This window comes from Dipodomys spectabilis, unplaced genomic scaffold (assembly GCF_019054845.1).
Source record: "Dipodomys spectabilis isolate Male_0828 unplaced genomic scaffold, ASM1905484v1 ptg000017l, whole genome shotgun sequence".
Classification (NCBI taxonomy): domain Eukaryota; kingdom Metazoa; phylum Chordata; class Mammalia; order Rodentia; family Heteromyidae; genus Dipodomys; species Dipodomys spectabilis.
In genome coordinates, this window is record NW_024870694.1 from 9,055,303 (window position 1) to 9,082,100 (window position 26,798).

The 26,798-nt window shown below is 39.6% G+C and overlaps 2 protein-coding genes across 3 annotated transcripts in view; both read right to left on the minus strand.

Annotated features, from left to right (window-relative positions):
* Positions 1–1,784: 1,784 nt before the first annotated feature.
* LOC122099729 (type 2 lactosamine alpha-2,3-sialyltransferase-like) lies at positions 1,785–10,974 on the minus strand. The gene is made up of 5 exons (XM_042670266.1): positions 10,948–10,974; positions 8,816–8,934; positions 5,544–5,636; positions 2,095–2,281; positions 1,785–1,988 (listed from the first exon to the last, which is right to left on the minus strand). Exons 1-5 carry the CDS (start codon positions 10,972–10,974, stop codon positions 1,818–1,820), a joined length of 597 nt encoding a protein of 198 aa, XP_042526200.1. The 3' UTR covers positions 1,785–1,817.
* A 9,337-nt stretch (positions 10,975–20,311) lies between these two features.
* Znf148 (zinc finger protein 148) overlaps positions 20,312–26,798 on the minus strand; it is a 109,101-nt gene continuing 102,614 nt past the window's right edge. For both annotated transcript variants that reach the window (XM_042669537.1, XM_042669543.1), the window contains one exon: positions 20,312–26,780. In XM_042669537.1, the coding sequence (XP_042525471.1) occupies positions 25,182–26,780 (1,599 nt within the window). In that variant the 3' untranslated portion in view covers positions 20,312–25,181. The remainder of the gene's footprint in view (positions 26,781–26,798) is intronic.

The following is a 26,798-nucleotide window of genomic DNA, read 5'->3' on the forward strand; positions in this document are numbered from 1 at the left end:
CTTGAGCCACAGCACCACTTCTGGTTTTTGAGTGGTTTATTGGAGATAAGAGTCTCACAGACTTTTCTGGGCTGGCTTTGAACCATGATCCTCAGATCTCAGCCTCCTGAGTAGCTAGGATTTCAGGCGTGAGCCACCGGCGCCCGGCTACTACAGTTTTGTAGTAGAGTTTGAAATTTGGTATTGATATTCCTCTAGCGAAACTTCCTTAATAAAGACCCAGAAACACAACAAATCAAAGAAAGGTTGGATAAATAGGATTGCATTAAAGTGCAGAGCTTCTGCATGGCAAAGGACATAGCTAGTAAGATAAATAGCCCATGGATTGGGAGATCTTCAGTAGCCATACAACAGACAAGGGCCTTATATCTAAAATATACTTAGAGCTCAAAAAATTAAATCTCTCAAAAAACAAATCCCCAAAGAAACAACCACCTCATTAACAAGTAGGCTAAAGATTAAAGAAAGACCTCTTTGAAGAGGAAATAAGAATGGCTAATAGACACAGGAAGACATGCTCAACTTCTCTGGCTATAAAAGAAATGCAAATCAAGCTGGGCACTGGTGGCTCACGCCTATAATCCTAGCTACTCAGGAAGCTGAGATCTGAAGATCATGGTTCAAAGCCAGCCCAGGCAAGAAAGTCCGAGAAACTCTTATCTCCGATAAACCACTGGAAAACTGGAAGTGGCGCTGTAGCTCAAGTGGTAGAGCGCTAGCCTTGAGCTGAAGAGCTGAGGGACAGCGCCCAAGCCCAAAGTTCAAGCCCCACAACCAACAAAAAAAAAAAAAAAAAGAAAGAAAGAAATGCAAATCAAAACAACATTGAGATTCCACTTTGCCCCAGTTAGATTGGCCATTATCAAGAAATCTAGTAACAACAGATGCTGGAGGGGATGTGGCTAAAAGGGAATGCTACTACACTGTTGGTGAGAGTGCAAACTTGTTCAGCCACTCTGGAAAGCAGTATGGAGGTTCTTGAAAAGACTAAAACATAGAGCTCCCCTATGACCCAGCAATCCCACTCCTGGATATTTATCCAAATGAACACAAACAAGGTTATACTATCAGCACAATCATGTTCAGTCCAGCATTATTTACCATAGCAAAGATATGGAAGCAGTCCAGATACCCCTCAGTAGATGAATGGATCAAGAAGATGTGGTATATAAACACAATGGAGTTCAATGCTTCCATCAGAAAGAATGACATTGCCCCCATTTGTAAGGAAATGAAAAGACCTGGAAAAAATTATATTGAGCAAAGTAAGCCAGGCCCAAAGAAAAGTAGGTTGCATGGGTTTCCCTCATTTGTAATAAATAGTATGTAATAAATAGGAATATCCTAACAAGGGATCTCTGTATCCCAATTTCTAAGTGCATAGGACTATACATAATGAAGTGTATGGAGCTGAGAAACTGACTCAGTGGTAGAGCGCTTGCCTCGCATGCATGAGGCCCTGGGTTGATTCCTCAGCACCACATAAGCAGAAAAAAAGCTGGACGTGGCACTGTTGCTCAAGCAGTAGAGCGCTAGCCTTGAGCTGAAGAGCTAAGGGACAGTGCCCAGGCCCAGAGTTCAGCCCTCATGGCTGATAAAAACTCTGGGCACAAGCTCATCTTTCAGCCCACCCAGTTAGACTCTCTGTAGTACTGCTGTGCAACACTAAAGATGAGGTGATAGGAGATGAAGTAGATGGATGAAGAGAAAGGAAGCTCCCCCTCACCAGATATGGACCTCAAACTACCACATGAGCCAGTTTCCCATACAGTTTCTGCAATCTTCAGCAAAGTCTCTATGCTATTCCAGCTGGATCTTCAGTTTGAAATAATGGAAATAGACATACATACCTGATTTTTGGGAAATGTTTTTGGAAAATGAAGCAGTTCATAAGCAGCTGTCCTGATAATGAAAGGATCTAATATTCTGATTTGATATGGCTTATAGATTAAGTGTAAGGTTGGTTTCTTCCAAAAACCATTGGTATTCTGAAATGAATATAGAAAATAGAACATTGTAGTCTTTTGTGGTTTTTTTTTTTTAAGGAAAGAATACTGAAGGTTGCCTGAAGGCAGATCAGTTTTGCCAACTTACTATTTTTCCACCTGCCAACAATTCCATCAGCCACTTTAAATCAAGTGGCTTAAAAGCAACAAGAATCGCTGTGGTGTTGGGATCATTGTGATTGAGGTCTGAAAAAACAGATTCTGGATAAAATAGTCTGAAGGTTGTCCTTCTCCCAACTTCCTCTTCATGCCCTAAAACAGGACCATTATTCATTCTGTGGGTAGGAAGACACGAGACATGTAGACCAAGTGGAGGAAGAGCCATTTTCATTACAATTCTTACCATCTTCAGGATTAGACCAAACAACAAACTACAAGATAATTGGTCAGAATTTTACAAATAATGATCAAAGACATAACTCCTTTTTTTATACTTGATCAGAGGCAAAAATAGTCACTTGTATTTGAAAACCAACAGTAGAACCAATGATACTTGCTCATAGGAAAACTGAAGACTAAATAAAAGAAAACCACAGAATAAAGTTAAGGGACCACCACACAAAGCTTTATGGATTGACAATGACCCTGAATTCCAGAGAGAGTTCTACTATACCCACAGTTACAAAGTCTACATTGCAATGCATGGCCATGTGTCTAAGCAACTGATAGGCAAGAAAAATTACATATAAATGGTCCTTGTCTGCCTCTTAGCCATTTATTGTATCATTCTCCCCAAGCTGGCTGCCTTCCTACCTCACTAGGTTTTCTGCTACTCCTCACAAACTCGGGATCCCATTAATATTTTCTCTGCTTCGTCTGGTCACTTAAGGCTTGAAAACCCATCCAAAATAAAATATTTTTTAAAGAAAACCCATCCAACTAGTGCTCTGAAATGAAGCAGTACAAATTGCTATGTTATCCTCTCTACCACCAAATGAATGTCTATTGCTAGATTGCACTGGAGAATCACAAAGATCCACCGCTAAGTTTGTGTCTGCTCAGAGCCAAGGTTAGACATGCCCTATTTAAAAACACACACTATGAAGGCATGCTATAAAAAGGGAATGCTTTTTGTTTCCTGAACAGTGTCCCTTAGGAAGATAAATACGGTCTTCTTCTTTGCCACTGACTGTAATGTAAGACTGTAGCATGAGGCTGTTTCAATAGCACGCTGAATGATTTCCAAATGCATCTATATTTTCCTCACAAGGGCTTGCCATGTTCCTAAATCATCAGAACTAGATGGTTTTAGGTAGAGAAATTTGTGAAAACTTCGAAATTGTTTGGTAGCCTCAATAATCCAAATGGGTAATAAACAGAAAGTCAGATCACTTTGCTATGTCTAAACGAGCTTGGAATCTAACAAAACCTCCAGGTCACACCAGGCCATCCTACCATGTTGCCCCAGTGTGCTAGCTTTCCCACAAAAGGCTATTCATATCTAACACAAATACCCAGGCCAGGTGATGGCCTTATCCCAACCTTCCACTAAGAAATATCCCCACCACAACAGCTCAGAGATTCCTAGTAGTTATAAGCACAATCCTGGTGGCTCTCCTTTCCATGACAAAACATTAACCACACACATGTTCTGGACACAAACCCTCTTTTCTTCACCACTCCAGTCTCTTCTCTACATTCCTATCAGTTTCACAATATTCCCTAGCATTGTTTACATCCACAAAAGAAAAGACAAGTATCTTTCTTGATTGTGCAAGCATTTCCAACTACCAGATCATTTTAAACTCTTCAGAACAAAATTTCTCAAGAGTTGAGAGTACTGATTTCTCTATCTCCTCATCTGTCCATCTCTCTTCAATCCATTCCAGTTGGGTTCTTGCCATATTATGCCGAAAGGCTGTTTGGTCAAGAAAGACAATATGCTCTGGCTTGACAAGCCTCTCTGTCTTGTTCGTGTTTTGTTTCCTCATTACCCTTGGGAGCTGGGTGTCCTCTCTCAGCTTCTGTGGTCACGTCTCATCTCACTGGTGGAGCCTCTATTCCTTTTGCTCACTTCTTTTTCTTTGCGCAACCACTTTTCGGTGTTGAACACTCCAAACTTCAATCCTGTTCCTGGGACTCTCACCAAACTCATGGTGTAAACACAGCTCTTAAGCCATTCACCATGAAAACTTTAGCTTGCTGATCCAATTGCCTACTTGCCCACTGCATATATCATAAGTATCTCCAATCTAGCATTCATTTACAGAAAACTTTTCCTCTACACCTCTTCCTACTCCTGTCTGCCCAAACTCAATACATGTTATCACTTTCTAGTCAATTTCTTAAACTAAAAACAGAGTTAGAGGCATCTTTAGTTCCTTTATTCTTATTAGTCCTCATATCTAGTACAACAATAAATCCTGATAACCCTACATCTATAACATTTCTAGTCTGCCCAGTGACCTACTTTTACCTACTTCTCTCCATAACAATCCTGTCACAAGCCATCATCATCTTCTATCTGAATAATCAGGTGCCTCATTTCCACCCCGGTCCCTTCATGTTCTGTTGTCTATCCTGCAGCTAGAATATTTTAAAAGCATAATATTACATTCCTGTCTTGCTTTAGAACTTTCAAAAACTTCCCGCTGCATATAAAATCTAAACTCCTCATCCTAATTTACGAAGTCCTACACAGCCTGGTCTTTGTTTACCTCTTAGCAACTTACTATATCATTCTCCCCAAGCTGTCTGCCCTCCTATCTCATTAAGTTTTCTGCCACTCCTCACAAACTCAGGATCATATCTTCTTTTTTTAAAAAATAAGTTTTTTATTGTGAAAATACTGTACAGAGGGGTTACAGTTACATGAGCAAGGTGATGAGTACATTTCTTATCCAGCATTGTTGCCTCCTTTGTTTTCCCCCTACCATCCTGTCCCTCACACCTCCTCAACTACATCCCCCTCCCCAACTCCCCCACCCACCCTACTCCCATCCACTCCCCCCCACCTCCCGCCTAAATTGTAAGATTCATTTTTTGACATGGCATCTTGTACATCTCATTGTTGCAATGGGTCAATCTGTATCCCTATTTAAACATTTTGGTTTTTTTTTCCCTTCTCCTCCCCAAATTTGAGGAGAGCCTGTGGTAAATATTTTCTCTGCTTCAGATGGTCACTTAGGTCCAATTTAAATATCTTCCCAAAGTATTCACCCATTCCCAACAAGATCCTCAATTGTCCCCTATCATATCTTGTTCTGATTGTCAAAATGACAAGAATTATATTCTTGTCTATTTTAAATCATTTTTTTTACCTTAATGACAACAAAACTTTACAGGGAGCAAGAATACTATTCTGATCCACTGCGGCCACCTCAGTGGCTCCAATTGTGCCTAGCACATTAAGGGGATGTAACAAATATTTGCTACATCAGGAACTTAAAGTGTAGGTTCCATTCTAACATCAAACAAGAACAAAATTTGTATAACCAAGCATATAAACAAATTGTTTTATTAAAAACAGATGTCTTAATGTAGGAAACCATATTATTTTCAAACACATCTAGGTTAGCAAATACAAAATACATTTACCTTATAATTACATCATAGAAGTCTATTTTTTCTCCTAATGTCTTGTTCAAAACTCCTCCATTACCAACCACCACACACTTTATACACGGCACACTTTTGAGCAAAAAGACAAGTGACAGACTGAGTAATCTTTCTCAAAATGGAGTTATTCCAAGAATTTATTCCTAGTTTCAATATTCCAATGACAAATTTCACTTGTTACACACACTGAAAAAGAACCAACCAACAGGCCTAGAGATGTATAGAAATACTCAACACTCCAGAAAAGATAGTCTATTGGGAAAGTATATCATTTTCAACAAATACTAATTCTTGGTAGCTTGTACACATTCTTTCATTTGATTTTCATAACCACCCATTGAGTTGAATAAATCTGCTATTATATTATGCAAACAAAAATAGAAGTAAGACTATTATATAACATTTCAGAGTTACACGCCAAAGAGGTGGAAGTAGCATTTGGATCCAAATGTCTGTAGTACTAAAGCACTCCTCTTTCTGCATGTTGATAAAATACAAGTGTGTTTTCTATCAAAGGCACATACATTTTTGGCCAGCACTGCCCACTCCTCTGACAGTGTACCTCTGGCTTTCTGTGGCATCTCATATGTGGAGAAATAGGCTACACACAGCATTCTGTATCCTGCCCATGCTCACTTCAATTTCCCAAACATGAGTGAGTCGTTGGCACTTAACCAAAACAAATTAAAAGTTCACTCTGTGTTCCTGGCAAAAAGCCTTAAATGAGGAGGCCACATAGGGAGATTTCCCCTTGCTGTGATCAGCCTAGAGTCAGGTAATACAGTGTTGTACCCTAGCAACATGGCCCTGACTCATCCATCTCCTAGCTTTTGGCACCACCAGCCCACTGAGCCTGGAAAAATGACACAATAAACCATCTCCTTCTCCTCTAAGGGACAGATTGTTAGAATTCAAGACCTTAAGGTTTTTTGAAAATTAATAAGCAGCAAAACTGTACAAATGCTGTATTTATTACACTAATCATACTATTTATTATGTTTATTATTTGTTCAATTACTTAAAGATAAAAAAATTTGAAAACAAAAAAACAAAAAATCTCACACTTTTCTGCCTAGTCTGGCTTTTAACCTAAAACCTCATATCTTAGCCTCCTGAGCAGCTAGGATTAATGGCTTGAGCCATGATCACTTGGCTAATACCTTTGTTAGTGAAGTTCATGAAACACAATAGCCTGGTGTTAACTCTGCTTTGGAAAATTAAGGACTCTGAATCTATGAAAGAGCAACAGAAGCAACATATACGAAAGACACCCACTGCAAATGTTACAGAGCTAAGTTTCCTAACTGATTTCAGAATCCTGAGTGACACCGAAACAAATGGGGGCCAGAGAAATGACGCAGAATGGCGAATAAAAATGGCTAGCCATCAGGCTTGTGTGGTCTCTTCAACAGAATTTAACTGTTTTTAAAAGTGGTTCTCTAGTCACCTGGAATAAAGGCAACATTTCCCATTTACCTTCCAGAAAGATGTGAACTTAAAACTGAGTCTTTTCCACTGTTAACAGTCATAGCAGGTAAATATTTAACAACTAGTACTGGGAGATCGGGAGGACAAGGCGAGAAGCTCTGGTGTAGGGTTTGCCAATTTCCATGATATAAATACTCCCTTCGTGACTAATTTCAAACTTCCTCCTTGCAGGGACTGCATATGGAGCTGCAAAGGCATGTATGCTGGTACAAAACACATGACTAGATGCAAGTATTACATACTGTCTGGGAGATGTGCTTATAAAGGAGAAAAGTCTGAAGGGTAAGGCATGTCTTTCTTTCCTTCTTCCCCCACTGAATACAGGAATACAGATGTGACTAGTGGAATTTAAGGAAGCAGCTGTGCCCTAAGGACTGGTAGCATCACTACAGAGAAGCCTGTTGGGAGCCTACGAACTCCATGTATGTGGGGACCAGGAAAAGGAAAACTCCCATCTTGGAAACACAACTGACATTTCAGGTTTTTGCATTCACAGGGCAATCATCCCCAGCTGAGAGCATCATGCTACTCAAGATACCTGAACAAAACCAGTAGAACCTTAAAAAATTCAAATTTGAAAGAGCAACTAATAGGCATACCTGATCTTTGGGCAAGAGGGGAAAGTCTGCCATTTTCCATTTCACTGAGGCCTGATAATTCTAGACAACTCACATTCTCACACTGGTAAAATACGCCTTCCTGTTTGCTTTGTGTATGTGTGTATGTGTGTGTGTGTGTGTGTGTGTGTGTGTGTGTGTATGCGCGCGCGCGCATGCGTGCGCACACGCACCAATCTTGGCTTCAACTCACTCAGGGAATAGGCACTTTCCCTGAGCTCTTTTGCTCAAGGTTAGCAAACTACCACATGAGCCACAGCCCAACTCTTTGGGCAATTAATCGGAGATAAAGTCTCAGTCCTTCCTGCCCATGATGGCTTTAAACTGCAATCTTCAGATCTCAGCCTCTAGAGTTGCTAGGATTACAGGCATGAGCCACCAGTGCCCGGCTCAAGAAGTTTATCTTTAGTAATACAATTGCTATTGGGTAATCTTGACAACAAATTTCTCTAAAAAATAAATACACTCTAGTTAGAATACATATATAGGTTTTTCTTTTTTGTGGTACTGGGTTTTGAACTCAGGGCAGATAGGATCTGGCATTAACAATGAGAGCCAGCCTGGACTGTGATCTTCCATTTCACACTTCCTACAGAGCTGGGATAACAGGTATATGTCACCATTCCCAATTTTTTTTATTGGCTGAAATAGTATCCCATGAACTACTTTTTACTTCAGCTGCCCTCAAAGTACAATCCTCTTTCTCTCGGCCTGCCAAGTAGCTAGGATTGCATGTGTGAACCACTGTGCCTGGTCAATAGTCAGCCTTTGTAGCAGGTAAAACACAAAGATATGGGAGCACACGAAGGATACATGAGAAGGTATGGAAAATAGCCCATAAAGAGAGGCTGGGAGCTGATTAATCCTTAAATAGAAATAACTTAAAATGATTTTCATGAATTAACAATATCCTGGCTTAGGACTAACACTGTTCATCATTAAACTCTACAAACCATTGAGCAACCAAGTTATGCAGCTTCTAGATTCATTTTATTATTATTATTACTATTATTATTTCAACTGTCATACAAACAAATGGAAGTTTTAGTCATGCATAAATGCTATGGAATTTCTTTAAGTAAATACAGTTCATAATCTTAAGGTACACATTTTGAATTTAGAAGGAAAGAGAGGAAATAAACTCACTTGTCAGACTCATCAAAGAGATCACAACTCTGCAATTTTGAAAGAGCAAGTCGAAAATATTCCGCTAGAAAATAAATGGGAGTATAATGAATAAATAGTAAAACACATTGCTTCCTTCCCTACAAGCCCATTTCCAACTTGCCTGACAACATTTAATCTGTGAAAAATTAGCCCTACTGCTATAATTATCCCACACTATTCACTAAGCATATTAAAAAAGACCCAATGCTCAAAGATTCTTCCCATAAAGGGATCACATAGTTAATCTGAAAACCATCATAAAAAATAACTTAAAATTTCATAGTATCAGGTGATTCTCAAACTGATCCTAAAATAGAAATCAATGGTAAGTATAAATCAATTAAATGCTAGCATTCTCTGGAAAATATTTTTAAAACCTATCTAGACACACACACACACACACACACACACACACACACACACACACACACACACACACACACACACCACAGTCCACTTCCAGCTTTTTTCTTTTTGCTTATGTGGTGCTGAGGAGTCGAACCCAGGGCCTCATGCATGCAAGGCAAGCGCTCTACCACTGAGCCAAATTCCCAGCCCCTCTTAATATATTTTATATCCCTTCTAGCAAAAGCTTTCACTTCCACAGTACTTGGATGAAGTGAAATTATTTTTTATTATTGTTACATAACCGCTATTTTAAACATCATTATTTGCAATAAGGATGGTTCTCTTCTAAGCATCTCACAGGGAAAGAAAAGGAAAGGAAGGCTTTTCCCAAGAAGTAGATTAATCGAAGGAATTTGAAATACTTTTGCAATAAATCCACATTTCTTTCCCAGCTAACGTAGATCTGAACTGTTCATACCTCCTATAGCATTTTTCCAGTATCTTTAAGTAATTGCACAATGAGGCTTGAATTCAACATGCCAGTTTATGAGGACGATGCATCCTGAGCAGTGCCACTCCTTCCACCATTCTCCCCCTTCTCTTCCAATGCACTCCTCAATTTACTTCCCATGCACTCCTGAACTTACCTGGTTCCACTTTCACATAAGTACTTTCAATATTATGACTCTATTTGCCCAGACTCTCTCTCTCTCTTACTCATCTGCATCCTCCTCTTACACCACCCCCCAATACATGTTCTGACTTCCTCATTTCTTCATTCTGTTGTTCATAGGAGTTACACTAGTGGACTCCTTCCCTGTTTATACTAGGACTCTATCTATCATAGTTTCGTCAATTTTTTGGTATCATGTTTGAAACATTTCAAGGGAAAGCCTATTTAACTATTCACAGGGAAACATTTTCTAGAAGCTTTTTCTTTTTCTTTGTTTCTTAACATTTTATTGTCAAAGTGATGGACATAGGGGGTTACAGTTACATACATAAGATAGTGAGTACATTTCTTGTCGAACTTGTTAACTCTATCAAAATACTCCCTCACAGATGAACAGATGAGTAAGAGCAGACATAGTAAAGCTTTTCTTTGTACTTAACCCTGCTAAAAGCTAGTAAGTAGATGAAATGCCACCATTTGAGCTTTCCAGAGCTAGCAGTCATGGCATGATAATCTACCTGGATGTCGGCATGCAGTGGTGAGCCAGGCCCCGCTCACAGCTATGCAGTGGCGAAAGGGATCAACTGGTCCTCTAGTTGGCAGGTGCTAACATGGGAGGTTTCAATGAAATACATTAAGTACACTTTTGGGGGACAGTGTTGAGGTTTGATTTCTGGCCCAAATCTATCCATTTTCCCAGCCTTTAAATGCACTTTTTTTTTTTTGTCCAGTCGTGGGGCCTGAACTCTGGGCCTGGGTGCTGTCCCTCAGCTCTTCAGCTCAAGGCTAGCGCTCTACCACTTGAGCCACAGCGCCACTTCCGGCTTTTTTCTTTTTGCTTATGTGGTGCTGAGGAATCGAACCCAGGGCCTCAGGCATACAAGGCAAGTGCTCTACCACTGAGCCACCTTCCCAGCCCCTAAATGCACTTTTTAAACTGGAGTTTTTGTCTTTTGTTGTTGAGTTGGTACTGGGGATCGACCCCAGGAAATTGTCCTTGCTAAACAAAGTACTTTGCCACTGAGCTACATCCCAGCCCCTTTAAATGCATCTTTGACTCACAATATTTTTAGTTTAATAAAGGATTTACCAGGTTGCAGCCCCTGAGTGTAACCATGATAATGTCCAATTAAAGTAGCATAACATTGCTTTTGACGTTGCTATATTACATTAAACCAGCATGTATATTAGCTGAGAACCCATTAAGACAACAAACAAAAGAGATTTGCATTTGTCATGTGAACCTTGTTCTCTGAGGCCAGTCCTTGACAGAACAGGCAACTTTCTCAGAAATAGAGGAGAGCCAGGACCAGTCATGAAGCTCTGATCAGAAGCTTAGAGTGTTAGAAGAAGAACTCCTCCTACCTCCCCTCCCCCTCCCCCTTTTCCTGTCCCTCTCCCTCCCCCCTTCCCTCTTAACTCTTCCCCCTCCTTCTCTCTCTCCCTTTCTCTCTCCCTCTCCTTCTCCTTTCCTCCCCTCCTCTCCCTTCCCCCCTCTCTCCTCCCCTCCACTCCCCTCTCCTCTTCTTTTTTCCTTTCTTTACTTTCTATCCAGTTCTTTTCTTCTTTGACCAGTCCTAGGGCTTGAACTCAAGGCCTGAGCATTGTCCCTGAGCATTTTTGTTGAAGGCTAGTACACTATTACTTAAGTCACAACCCCACTTTCAGCTTTTTGGTGGGTAATTGGACAGGAGAGTCTCATGGACTTTGCTGCTTGGAATCTATTTGAACCACGATCCTCAGATCTCATCCTCCTTACAGGTATGAGCCACTGGTACCACTGGTACCTTTTCTTAAAAATAGGCGTGCATGTAGGTTGCAATTTTGTCATTTTTAGGTAGGCTGGATCTGGCTCAAACCGGCTTGATCTAGTCCGATGTGGCTGGATCTGGCTTAAACCGGCTTGATCCGGTTCCATCTGGGTGGATCCGGCTCAAACCGGCTTGATCCGGTTCCATCTGGGTGGATCCGGCTCAAACTGGCTCGATCTGGCACAAACCGGTTCAATCCGGCTGGATACGGCTCAAACCAGCTTGCTCAAACCGGCTTGATCAGGCTCAAACTGGTTTGAACTGATTTGGTTCGATCCAGCTCAAACCGGTTTGTACCAGTTTGATCCGGTTCCATCCGGCTGGATCCGGCTCAAACCGGTTCGATCCGGCTGGATCCGGCTCAAACCGGTTCGATCTGGCTGGATCTGGCTCAGACCGGTTTGAACCGGTTCAATCTGGCTGGATCCGGCTCAAACCGGTTCGATCCGGTTCCATCTGGCTGGATCCGGCTCAAACCAGTTCGAACCGGTTAGATCCGGTTCCATCTGGCTGGATCCGGCTCAAACTGGTTAGATCCAGTTCGATCTGGCTGGATCCGGCTCAAACCCACTTTATCCGGTTTGTCCAGTTCCATCTGGCTGGATCTGGCTCAAACCGGCTCGATCCGGCTCAAACACGTTTGAACCTGCTCGATCTGGCTCAAACCGGTTTGAGCCGGTTCGATCCAGTCCCATCTGGCTGGATCCGGCTCAAACCGGCTTGATCCAGTTCGATTTGGTTCCATCTGGCTGGATCCGGCTCAAACCGGTTTGAACCGGTTCTATCCGGTTTGATCCAGATCCAACCGGTTTGAAAGGCTTCGATCTGTTTTGATCCGGTTCGATCTGGCTGGATCCGGCTCAAACTGGCTCGATCCGGCTCAAACCGGTTTGAACCGGTTTGATCCAGATCCAACCGGTTTGAACCGCTTCGATCTGGTTTGATCCCGTTTGATCCAGTTCGAGCTGGCTGGATAGTTCAATCCAGCTCAAACCAGTTTGAACCTGTTTGATCCGGTTCCATCTGGCAGGTCTGGCTCAAACTGGCTTGATCCAGGTGGATGGTTCAATCCGGCTCAAAACGATTTGAACCGGTCCGATCTGGTTCCATTTGGCTGATCCGGGTCAAATCGGCTTGATCCGGTTCAAACCGGTTTGATCCGGTTCGATTTTGCTGGATCCGGCTCAGACCGGTTTGAACCGGTTCCATCCGGTTTGATCCGGTTCCATCTGGCTGGATCCGGCTCAAACCGGTTCGATCCGGCTCAAACCAGCTTGATCCAATTCCATCCAGTTGGATCTGGCTGGATCCGGCTCGTTCCGGTTCGATCCGAGAGAAAGCATGTGATTCAGAGAGATGCTTAATAAGCAGGGTCCTGTTTGTTTTAGGACCACAATGGCAGCTCTTACGGACTGTGACAGAAAGGTGATTGGCCCTCAGCATTTCCTTAAAATATCATGTACGGGAATCCCAGAAGCAGATCTGCAGGAAGTCAGGTCTGAATCAGAGTCCTGGTTCTCTTTTTGCTTTTTGTTTGTTTTTGCTAGTACTGGGACTTGAATTAGGGGCCTGCCTAAGGTTGGTTTTAAACCATGATCCTCAGATCTCAGAGTGGCTAGGATTACAGGCGTGAGCCACTGGCACTAAGCTCAGGCTCAAGGTCTTTAAATGTGTTTGAAGTTCATTTTCCTGCTTCATAACATGAAATTAACAGTAAGACCTAACACGTCTAGGTAGACTTTTAAACCGTCTTGAATTTTGCTGGGGACTGAAATGAGTCGAATCCACTATCCTTCTTTCCATTTTGAAAATCACATGACCAGTTTTCAGATTCTGCTGCTGGTATCCCAGAGCTTCAAAGTTCCTGGCCTGCTTCTTCCACAGAATCTCTTTTTGTTCCCTGACATGTAACTCACAGCATCAGACCTCGCCTCTTCAGCCACACCTACCAAGTAGCTGTGGATCAGTAACCCTGGAACCCACACAGAATGCACATCAGCAGAAGACTGCAGTGAAGACAGCCATTAATCAACTTCCCACACTAATAAGCACAGCTGCACCTAGCCATATTGGACAATAGATAGGTCGGTCAAAGACTGAGTTGAAATAATCTTGTCAGAAACAATGAGGTAAGCTCTTCTGAGGAAGTGTTGTTAGGGCTGAGATGTGAAGAACAAGGTGGGGACTGAGGTTTTTAGGAGTGGAGAAAGAAAACAGTGCTTTGGTGACATAGAAGGGGTAGGACTGGGAACTGCAAGTCAGCAGTGAGAACACAGAAGGAAGGGATGTGGGGAGAGGTTGCTGTCACCCAGCAGATGTCTGTACAGGGCCAAGGTGAATTTGTTTGGCTTAGCCAAACAGCACCTGGGACCTTCTGAAGGGCTTTCACCTGGTGGTTGTCTGGAGCAGGGACTAGAAGCCAGCAAGAAGGAAGCACACAAGGGTGTTAGGTAAGCAGGAGGAGCCTGAGGTGGCTTGGGCTGGTAAAGGAAGGGAAGGTTCCAAAGATCACAGAAATTGCTCCCAGACCTTGTCCCCCAGGAGCTGACAATCTGGTTGTACAGATTGTAGAATACTTATGTAACCAAATCTGGTCCTGAGCAAGGTCATTTCTACAACCAAACATGTGGAATCCCCTAGCTCTCTCTTTCCACCCCCACCCCACCTCTGCTTTCTTTGTTCCTTGGCAAGCAGGGTGGGAAATGGGATGGTGACCTGGCCATTCTACCCTTCATTCACTGTCATCTCATGTATCAAGGGCAATGCTCTGGTTTTCCAGATGGTAGCACAGGGATGGAAATGGCTTTGGAAGACCTTACTTTCTGCCCACTTACATACTAGGGCTTGGAAAACACTTGGCCCAGCACATATTAAGAAAATACGTTGTCCACCACTCACTTGGATTCCTTCATATTTTTCTCTTTTTTTTGGGGGGGGGGGATGTGGTGAGGGAGACAGGGACTCTGCGAGGTAGCCTGGGCTGGCCTCAAAATCTTACTTTAGCTTTCCAAATGCTGGGACTAGCTCTATGTGTCATCAGACAGATAACCTGGGATTCTTGGTGCCTCCTGTGCCATTGGTTTAGAAACTTGTCAGCCCAGTTGTGTTTGAGATTGAGCATTTCCACTGGGTCACAGCATCATTGAAGCTTCACCAGCACTTAATACCTTCAAACATCACTCCTAAAACCACTTCTAATAACTTCAAACATCACTCTTAAAACCCTGTGTGTATGTGTGTGTCAGGACTAGAGCTTGAACTCAGGGCTTCATACTTACTTGGGTTTGTCTTTTTGCTCAAGGCTGGGTGCCCTACCACTCAAGCCACACATCTATTCTGGCGTTTTGCTGGTTAGTTGGAGATAAGTATCTCACACTTTCCTGCCTGAGCTAGCTTCAAACTGAGAACTTCAGATTTCAGTTAAGATTACAGTCTTGAGCCACCAACCAATGCCTAGCCCTAAAGCCTTCTTTACCTTACATTGCTCCTTCACTTATTCACACTGGCAGTTCTGTGAGCAAAACTTTCAAGTTTACAAACTATGCCCAATCTTCTCCCAGTGGGCAATTACCTCTGAAATGTCCTAAAACCTCTACACTAACACCACCTAAGTAAACTAATCCATATGAAGCAGGGTATCACAGGCCATGTTGTTTCTGCTTGCACATACCTGCGATGGCACACGTGCAGCTGCTCAGAAAGACAAAAGCACAAGAGCTAGCAAAGAACAGAGAATCCTGGTGAAAGAATACAAGCATATAGAAAATACCCACCTCTATGCACATGTACATAGAAATGGGGGAGGGGGGACTTCGATCTCAATATATTCCCTTTACAGGATGTCTGACTTTTCTCATGTGCTATAATATATAGAAGTATTAGGATTTTTCTCTAGAATGTTCCATACCTTTCAAGTCTCTAGTTGGGTTTTTTTTCTTTTCATTTGGTAAGTTGTGGGGCTTGAACTTGGGCCCTGGGTGCTGCCCCTGACCTCTTTTTGCTCAAGACTAGCACTCTACCACTCTGAGCCTCAGCAACACTCAGGTTTTCTGGTGGTTAACTGGAGACAAAGGATCTTACAGACTTTCCTGCCTGGGCTGGCTTTGAACCATGATCCTTAGATCTCAGGCTCCTGAGTAGCTCAGATTATAGGCGTGATTCACCAATGCCCAGCTAATAACTGACTTTTTAAAAATATTTTGGAAATGTGTTTCTAAGTTGAAAATGTCTGTCAGCAAAAATCTCTTCATTTCTTGCTGTCAATTAAATGCAGACTGCCTTTCTCCTATCATCAATATATATGTTGAGTATCCCTTATCCAAAATGCTTGGAACCAGAATTACTTTGGGTTTTGAATATTTACATAAATATCTTGGGAATGGGACTCAATTCTAAACATAAAATTCATGTTTTATGTCTTATACACAGTTTGAAGGTAACATACACTTTTAATGTGCCTGCATTTTGTCAATAAGCTACTACATAAGGCCAGGTGTGAAATTTTCCACTTGTGGTGAAATATTTGCACTCAAAATGTGTGTTTTGCCTGGTTCTGGTGGCTAGCAACTGTAATCCCAGTTACCCAGGAGGATTGGCTGACATCAGAGGCTGTGGTTCAAAACCAGTCTGGGCAGAAAACTCTGAGACACTCCATTTCCAAATAATCAGCAAAGACTGAAATGGAGGATTGGCTCAAGTGGTTAAGAGTGCCAGCTAGGAGTGGAAAAATCCAGTGAGAGTATGAAGCTGAGTTCAAGCCTCAGTACTGGAATTTAAAAAAAAAATTAGTTTTGGAACATTTCATGCTTTAGAGCTGTTCAACTTGCATTGTCTACAAATCAGAACTTTACTGCATGCCATGCTTTACATGAAACAAGTCTTCCAACACTTGTCCGATTCTATTCTACCTTGCCTTTGTAAAACTTAAATCTGAACTAGGGAACACATTGCTTTAGTTTACACATAGCTCTCTCAAATAATCGACATTTACAGCTACTCAGTTTCAATTGCAGATGTAAACAACTGAAGTTCAGAAAGGATGACTTGAACAAGGTTACACAGCTAGACTTTGACCCTCATCCCACGGCTTCGTATTTATGTAAACAGCCTACAGAACAGCATCAAACTTTATGGTCTAAGGGTCCTCAACAAGCCACATAGTTGAAGCTGCTCAAGGTAGCACTGGCTACGCTACCTTGGAAGTACTTTCCCAAGGTCACTGCACCCATCAGCACAATCTACTCATCTCCCTCATGCTTTCAGTGCTTAAATCATGAAGGGCAGCTCAGTGACATGCACTCAATTGCTCACCATGTCATCTTCCTTGAGGTCCTCAATTGTCTGTACATGTTCACTCTGTTCAGTCCTGTCACTTCTGTGCCCTAGTGATTGGCCTTAGCCCTCATTCTGTTGCTGACAGGTGATAGAAAATGACTACATTGGAGATTTGAATGCTAAGTTTTGCAGTTGCTCAAGTTTAATGAAGGGAGGAGTATCCTAAACTGTCTGGAAGGACTAAACAGTATGATTTCAGGGGATTTAAAATATCAACCTTCCTTTTGGGACCATGTTGGAAGCACAGTCTTGCTAAATTAGTGCTCCTTCAGGATACCTCTCCACCAGGGGAGACTGGTGATCTTCTGGTCTATGACCTTCAGGCCTGTGGATCCCCACAGAGCATCATCCCCAACTCTAGCGGGTCAGGTTTTTTTTTTTTTTTTTGGTGGGGGGTCCGGTCGTGGGGCACTGTCCCTCAGCTCTTCAGCTCAAGGCTAGCGCTCTACCACTTGAGCCACAGCACCACTTCCGGATTTTTTTCTTTTTGCTTATATGGTGCTGAGGAATCGAACCCAGGGCCTCAGGCATGCAAGGCAAGCGCTCTACCACTGAGCCACCTTCCCAGCCCCGGGTCAGTTCTTTTGGAACAAAGTCTCCTCCTCATTTCCACTCTGTAAATTTGGGATTATAAGTAGGGTATTACCACTGTCTCTACTTCCACTGTATTGGTCTGTATCTATTTTCTATCTTCTGGAACCTGTTTACTAAAATTTTATTTTCCCTAAAACTATCTACCCTAAAACAGGGAATAACTACCCACTCAGCAATCTGTTGAGATGTAAATTACTCAGCATAGTATCCAATACCATTCCACTCAATGTTTGCTTTAATTCTGATGTACAATAAATACTACAGTTAATAAATACCAGTCAATGCCTTTCAGATACTCAAAGATGCTAGTAGCTTCAATCACCTATTATTTGTATCTAGCACAGTGCTTGTTACTAAGTAGGTGCTGGATGTTGAATTAATGCAGGGCTGGTGTTCTGTGCCCCAGCAAGAGTCAAGTCAATATTGGAAACACAATTATTATCACAGGCAATGCATTTACATTTCTGTGGCTCCCCTCCCCATCCTGACAGGGATACTGTAGTTAAAGGTTACGGAGAACAGGAGAAGGTAGGGAAAATTAAGGTTACAACTTTATAACTGTGTAAGTGGGTAAAAAGGCAAGTCTATTGTACAATTCAAGACCATTTTTAAATTTGGGTATTTCCAGCAACTTGAAGATGCCACTTTTGTTTACAGTATTGTATCTTTCATCCTAGCTCTTACACATACACATATCTGCACAGATACATGGAAAGGGGTTTTAATCTGTCATTTTTATCAAAAAATGACAGAAAAAGAACTTTTGAACTTAGCCTCGTTTCAGTTTTATTTCACTCCTGATCCTTTATACATCATATGGATATAATGTACTTTAATATATTAGGCTCACCAAAAATGGGTGAAAGCTAATAAAATTGTATTCAAACATATAGCTAAAATAAAATCTTCATATTCATTTTGTGTATGGTAAATTGTCAAGTAAAACTCAATGACAACACATTAATTCCAGTGACTTTAATTTTATTTTTTTTCCATATAATCTTCAGAAGGTGGGAGAAGCATCCTGTAGAAGATCTCCCCACCCTTCTCTCCCCACCAGTTTGACTCAACAAGATGAACTGGGATCTAGAAAATGTATTAGTAGACTATCAGTGGTATTACTTCGTACAACTGGGTTTACAGCACCACGCTACTAAGCCAGGGTCCTAGGGCTGACCTCAGCAATGACCAACTAGTTTAAATTGTTCTATGGACCCAGGCAACATTCCTAACTAGAGATCCATTTCTCACATGCATCCCACTGTCACAAGATAAGGTACCAGCAAAATGGTAGATGAAGGAAAACAAATTTATCTGCACTAACAACAAAAAAAACCCTTCCTTCCATGTGTACTACTGACGGTGGCCTTAATAAAATCTTATCTGTAAAGAAAAAACTACAGTCTTAGCTCTATGTTAAGCACATTTCAAGTATAAAATAATCACAACAGTAACACCTGACTCTTGTGTTTAAGAACTGTCTAATAACATTGTACACAAAGTTCTACTGAAGGCCCTGATAACTGTTACCCAACCCGTGTATGTTAGTTCTATATAAACGTCCATTTCTCTTTACTATTATCTGTGTACGAGTTTTGCATATTTGCCATCAGTTATTTGGTTCAGAGTATTGTGAAAAATTCAGCTAGAAAATTATTCATAAAACTGTATTCTGTATTTTATTTTTCAAACAGCCAGTGTCCACATTTAAAATGCAGAATTTGCAAATATAAGTTAATCTAATAATTCAGTTTAAAATAAAACAACTTCCTGTAGTATCACAATACATAAAATGGTATTATAAACTCCAATGGCAAGGTTATCTATATGACAATAGTGCCAAAAATTGTGACACTCAGTAAACCTCCTAATGCCAAGGTCAGTTTACAGAACGCTTCCATGTTCCATGACTACACATGAAACCATCTCTCACTGTTTATAAAGGCTCAGCAATCCATTCATGGCATAAGATGGGGTCAAGCAAGATTTCTTTTTTTTTTACAGTAACAATACAAATGTATTTAAACAAACAGAAAACCCTCCCAATTGTTTAAAAACAATTATATTTGGAAGGCAAAATATATCTAAAATACTTTGACTTACTAAATTTCACTGTCAGGTTGCTGACTACTAATGTAAAAGTTTGTATTTAAAAATATCACAAATATCTTATTTAACAGTGAAAAGTTCAATATGCTAAGTTTCATTGCAAAGTGATTTTCACCTGAGTAGATTTTGAAATTTAGTGCTCATATTTTTGGGGGGAAGAAAAAGGACCCACTTTGTATCTGATACTGAGCTTGCAGGTGATCCCTTCAAACTGATCTCTTAAGGGGCGAAGAAATAATCCTCTGTGATGTTACCAAGACATGACACACCGTCATAGACTTGTTTTGGCATTTTATGAATCTCAGTATCCATTAAATATTTCCACTTAGCTACCCATTCAAGCATAGCAACTCAATTCATTCATTTCTATACAACAGTGTCTATATTATGTACATGTTTAATTATCAATAGGAAATAGAAAATTAAAATTTACAGTGATTGAGAAAAGGTCAGAAAGTGGGATAGGAAGAGTAATACTGTATAATCAGAATATCCTAGTAGCCTACCGGTTCCAATGACAGAGTTTTTCTTTTATTAGTTGAAATACAAAGAAGTTATAGGAGATCCCAGGAAAATAACACTATATATCAGAAACGTGCTCCACCATCAGGATTTCCATCACACATTTAATTTCTTCTGTACATTTTTTTATAAACTTGTTTTTCTTTTCAAAAAATCATCAGACTTCCAGATCAAATTCAGCACTACACAGTATGCCCTTGAAGTAAAATGAGGTTACCTGCTTTATTTGGATACCAAGTTCCCTTCCAGACAGCATTAAAATAAAGACAAGACTACACAGATAAAATCCAGTATAATTCAAATCCAGCAATGAAAAATTTCCCCATATTGTTGCAAAATTCTTTCTACTGAAATGCCTCGCTACAATAATAAAAAGCATACATTACATATAAAAGATACCAGTGTACTAAAAAGTGACAGAAGTGGACTAGCAAATCCTTCAAAGCACATTATATAAATGACTAGCATTTAAAAACATTTCTCCTATAAAATGTAGGTCATATACATTTATAAATTGGCGTTTTTATTTCTAAAGCAGTGATGTGTGTTAAATAACTGTTCTGTACAGTATAGTATCTACTCAATTCAAACTACAAGTTTGTCTTTCTTTGTATTGAAGTTAAATAAATTCATCTGTTCAGTTGAGAGACCAAGCTTGAAAAATAAGTATCTAAAAATCAAAGTAGAAAGTTCAGAATTGTTGAAATAGAGCTACGAAACATGAAGAGAACTATCTATTTCATAATGAAGCTGAAGTCACCTCAAAACTTACAGGCTTGAAGCTAAAATAGAAACAAATATTAAAATCCAAAGCAAAGCACAAAGTTAGGTAGGAGTATAGAAGCAAGAAAAAAATAGAAAACTAAACAAAAAAACACAACCAACCAAAAAACCACATCCCTTCCTTCAGTGTGATGGGCACTAAGTTTTGCGGTCTTCCTCCATCTTGCAGAAGAGTGGTAAGGCCATTCAATGCTTAGTGAAAGTGAGTACAGATGAAGCCAGATATAGCCTGTCTCCCCTGCAACTTCAATTATGCTGTGTAAACAGTGTTACGTTCCAATAGGAGGAACAATGGAATTTGCTTATAAAAACTGATTAGAGATAATCATTAAATGAAATAAGGATAACTCTGAAATGTTTTTAGAACTTTCCTGATGCTACTTGTAAAGTTAGCACTGCTATGTATTATTGCTTACATACAGTACAACATCATATGCCTTCTAACATAAAGCAGTACTGTGATTTGTTTGTACATATTTACAGATTCTTAAAAACAAGCTGTAAAAACATTACATACTTTCAGACAATACAAATTAGCACATTGGTACTCACTTCAAAACAAATGGAATGCATAACATTAATAAACATCATAAAGGAAGACTCACATGAAAGTCCTTGATTGTCAAGACACGTTTATATATAAACTCTAACTGTGCAGAATTAAAGATTCAATCATAGGTACATCCTTACTTGATGAACCGTATTTACAGCATGGTATTGCATAAAAAAATAAAATAATGTTTACAGGGTTTTACTTTTTTATCCATTGGATTAAAGAAAGCAACAAACATAACAAGAAATGTTTGTCTGCTTTAATTTGTTTCCTACCAAAGTTTAAGTGAAAAAAAGGAAACACATGGTTTTTATTTGCAGAATATAGCAAACACAACTGGAAAATTATTTCCCTGAAATAAAGCAACTTGAAACAGAAAATATTTAAATTAAATTGCAGACTCAAAAAATTTTCCTCACTGGTTATAATAGTACTTTTTCAAGTAAAGGTACTGTGAAAACACAAGTTCTAGTGTAAGAAGTTAGTACTACTAAGAAATTCAGTACTACAGTAATGCCTATTTTTAAAGTTTCCCGGCTTTTTTTTTTTTTTTTTTAAACAGCCCTTGAAAAATCCAAATCAATAAATGAAACAAGTGGCAAAAGATCTAACCTTGCTGGCACTTTTACAAGTGTCTCTCATCTGTGGAAATGAAAGCCTGCCCTGAGCATAAGGCCTTTCTACCTCTCTAGAGATAAAAGGACCTAACTGCTGGCATCCTCAGCCAGAGCTAAGGAGATGGATTCCTACCTTATCAGGTAGCATGTTTTGTATGTAGATCAAAAAATTTGGGAGCCACTCAACTATTCCAAACCAAGTAACACATATGTGTAATGTAAGAGTTTAAGTGAACTGCCCCCAACACCTTTGAGATGATGTTTGAGAGATACTACTTCATCTGAAGTGATTGCTTCCCATCTTCAAACACAAAAGCAAGGACCCAAGTGAAAAAGCACACCTCACTCACACTCAAAACAAAGGTTTAAGGGTGCAAGAGCACACTATATTATAGAGCAATTTGCTCACTGAGAGAAATGAGAAACATGGACTGCAAAGGATATCTCATATCCTCCATGTTTCAACTAAAAGCACAAGGCTACTTATTTTCTCTACTAATGCCCAAAAAGATATTAAAATAACTTTCTGAACCAAAGTGGGGAAACCCAAACTGTTGTGATTTTATCATGATGATAATACAAGGTAACTCTGGTAGGCATTTAAAATTTCACAGTAGGAGTGATGACTATATTTAAATGGTACGTCAATAAGTTATGCTGGCTAAGTATCAGTTATCTAAAAAATGCTTATAACCTGGTAGGAAAGTCTGCCATTATACAGATTTAAAGAAATGTGTTTAAGACAGGAATGCGACACCTGAAATTCTGTTTGCATACTCCCATTTTTAAAGGCCTTCCTTCCTAAGCTTACCCAAACTGCTTGGCAACAGTCACTTTCTTAAAACTGTGCTGGTGATAGTAAACAGAAAGCTTTACACTTTACCAAGAACTGCATCAAGTTTTCAACAGAACATAGTTTTTGATAAGGCTCAACTCAGGAAATAAATGCCTATGCTTATCAAAAGTACTCTGAGGAAAATACAAATCCCTATCTAGGGAGAGCACAGTTCCATTTTTAACACCTCACTTGAACGAAGTCTTCCTGCAATTATGTGATGTACAACACATATCAACCTTAAGATCAATAATGGCAGAACTTAAATATTTACTTCAAAGAAGTCTAAAATTCTTGAAAATTTTGACAGCCAACAAAGCCATCAACTGCAAAAACTAGTATTTCAAGAGAAGCTTAATGATAAAGGTATAGGAAACCACATTAAACATAATTTATATTCCTTATCATAAAAACATCAATATATGCAAAATAAATGATGTGAAGCAGAAGGATGTTCCTTTGTTCCCTTTCTTGAGAACAATCTTGGGATAACATTAAATAAGAGAAATAATAATTTAAATGGATAACACAGTCTATACTGAAAAGAAGAATGAAAACCAACAGGGCCAGTATAAAGGTTAAAATGAAAAATTAACAAAGTAAAAGTCATCTTCCAAGGGTACTAGATTTAATTTATCACTAAGTGCGCACTGTGATAAAGATGGCAGAAACCAAATGGTTAGAATTAATATAACTAATGTTACTCTTTAAAGATCAAAACTCTCCAATGTATAACTCAAACCATGGCTCTTCAGAAAAGTATATATGTATATATATATATTAAAAGCACTATTTATTGTACCATGCTGTATTATTTTAAGACAAAATATAAAAAAAAACATTCGTGATATAAGGATAAAGGCTGTAGTTTATTTAGATTTTGAAATGCAACAAAAATTTCCGATCACTCATCTAGCTGAAAAAGAAATTGTAGTTACTGGAATTAGTAAACACTTTTGGTTTGTAAAACTGTAATGAGCAGTGTTCATTAAAAAGTAACTCAAAATAAAATAAGCAATTAAAATGCCCACTTCTTTAGTTTTTAGGATAGCTTAGTTATCCCATCTATCGAGAGTCTAGAAAAAGAAGGATTAAACCATGTTTAACAGTTCCAAAGATACCCCAATTTCTTTTTATTGCCAAAAATTAAAATAGTCAATTATGAGATGATTATGACACAACCATTTCAAACCTAAAAATCTAATTTTTTTTTACTTTGAGAGATCAAAAATACCAAATAGATTCTAAGTGCTCTATGTTAACTGAAGTGTATATGTAAAGTAAAATACAATTGAGCTTTAAAACATGGAATATACATTTGTGTAAGCATTATGTTCTTGGGAATGTAATCTACAGAATATTTTTTACTAAACCTTCGAAACCTTGATACTTGCACATGAAAAATCATAAAAAATATCTAGGTACAACTGTACAAAGAAACTGACACTAATATACATACTTTCATAGAGAAGTGAATGCTTTAACAGTTGTGTGTTTTGGTAGAAGTTCTGAAAGTATGCATATTTTAGAAGTAATTAGGCTTTTAAATAGTGGAGTCTTAGACTATCAGGTTTTTATTACTTTTTTTTTCTTAAAAAAAAAACACGTCAATATAATGCAAAATGAAAATCAAGGGTATATGGCAAATCATTCTTTTTAAAAGGTGGTTTCTTTCCCCCCAGAGGACAAACTAGTTTATTTAAGCCATACTCTCTTGACATTTAAACTTTTAAGTTCACTCTGTCGGTAAAGTATACTCAGATTCCCTGCTGAAGTGCAATGACTAGGCTGAAAAACTTAAAAACAAGTATGAGTAAATTTCACACAATTACTAATCTCCTAAGAATGTACAATGTTATCAGTTAGGAAACAATTGTGTGAGTCTTTTTTTTTTCCTTTTGAACTTGGTGTAGGTGGAATAGCAAGTTTCTGATCTAAAACAAATAATGCATTGCTTCTATAAAGGTGACATGTAAGGCAGTTCAAAAAATGCTGACTAACCAAACAAAATGCAGTTATTGGATTATCTTGCTATTCATATCAACTTAACTTATTATTAACGCATTGCTCTTAACTCTGTACAGCACTCCATTTTACACAGAGTAACCCCACTCTTGATTAATCTGTTCTAAAGTGCCAGTATTATTTACACTTTTTTTTTCTTTTTTAGCCAAAAGTCTGGCCAGTTGTGGCATCCGGTGAAGATGTCATCCCAGCTCTATTATCATTTACATTCACCAAGGGAAATTCTGAAAATTCAGCACTTGTCCCTGGTCCCCGAAGGTTCACCTGTCCATTGGCAGTGCTAAATTGAGTAGCTATTCCGGCTCTGGATCCATGATATGGAGCACGGAAAGGCTGTTCAAAGGAGCTCATTTGGTAAGCTTGATGGACAGGCTGAGCCTCAGCTTTCTTCTGAGAAGTCACCTGATCCAAAAAGTCCTGTGTTGATGTGGCAGAAGCATGGTTTGTCTCATCACCTGAAAAGGGAAATGAGTGCTGTGAATCACCAACTATTAGTCCAAAGTGGGACTTATCTGGAGTTGTTCTTAGTGGAGAATTCATTCCTGATCGAAAGCTATTGATGGGCATGGCTGCATAGACTTGTTTGTCTATGGAAGAGAATGCTGGCTGATTTGGAAGGGTCTGGTTATCAGTCACGAAGTTAAGGCTTGGGCTATTCAAATAGGCATCATTTTGGCTAGTTCTGTCCAAAGCCTGCTGCAGAAACTTTGAGTATTCCTGCAACATGTTGGCTTTGTCTGATGAGGATGCTTGGGAGCTTGATCCAACATTCTCTGACTGGGTAACCTCAGGTACTTCTGACGAATTAATTGATATGCTAGAAGTCACTTCAGTGTCTGCAACACTGAAGGAAATCTCATGCTGTCCGTTAGCTTTATGGGAATAATGATCCAATAGGGTCTGCAGTACCTCATCTGGAATAACATTTTTGTCATGATTACTTTTGATCTCCACATTCAGAGCCTGTGAATCTAATATGGATGCTGTGGTGCTTTCATCAATGACACTTGCCACCGCTGCTTGGGTTACAGAAGGCTGGGAAGCTATAGTACCCACGTTCAGAGCATATTCCCTGCTATTGTTGCTTGCTGCTTGAAGATACCGCTTCTTCTTCAAAAACTGCATGGCATCATCGTAATTAGTGCTGCTATGCACAGGTTTACTGGGCCCCTCCTGCAAGGTATCTACCTGATCAATGTCAGCATTGCCTTCTGAGTCTAGCAGAGCTTGTTTATCCACAAGTTCAAATGCATACTTTGAAACTTTGCTCTCTTCATATGTGGACAAAGGTGAAATTGTTTGATTTTGCTCTAGTGGCTGTTTTAGACTTCTCTTGCTATTAATTTTTTTGAGAACCAACTTTGGTGGATGTATTTCTCCTGATGCATCTTCTAAATGCGATCCTCCAACTGAAGAATGTGGCATTTCAACAGCATACTCTGCTACCATGTACTCATCTTTTACCTTAGTACTTGAAGAATAAAGAGGCAAATAATCGTTTTTGTCTTTCTTCAGGTCAGATTTGTCCAAAGCATTATCTTTGTCCATTCCAGATGACTTCTTTTCAGTTTTCTGCCTTTTCTTTTTTGGCAGTGAGTTATCTTTTGGTGATGTAGAAAAGCCAGAATCCTCCTCAGATGTCAGAAGGCCACCTTTGATGGCACATCTGTTAAGTTTTTTGTCATGATTTTCATGGCACATACGTTTATGTTTCAACACACGATCTGTTCTGGAAAAATACTGTCGAAATCAGAGGTT

Bases quoted from the DNA above. Each gene is read 5' to 3' on its own strand.
- LOC122099729 (XM_042670266.1), bottom strand. From the start codon at position 10,974: ATGGTTACACTCAGGGGCTGCAACCTG. The intron at 8,935-10,947 runs GTAAATCCTTTA...ATGGGCTTGTAG, and splicing joins CACTCAGGGGCTGCAACCTG to GGAAGGAAGCAATGTGTTTT. The intron at 5,637-8,815 runs GTGAGTTTATTT...TTTGCTCAAAAG, and splicing joins CTCTTTGATGAGTCTGACAA to TGTGCCGTGTATAAAGTGTG.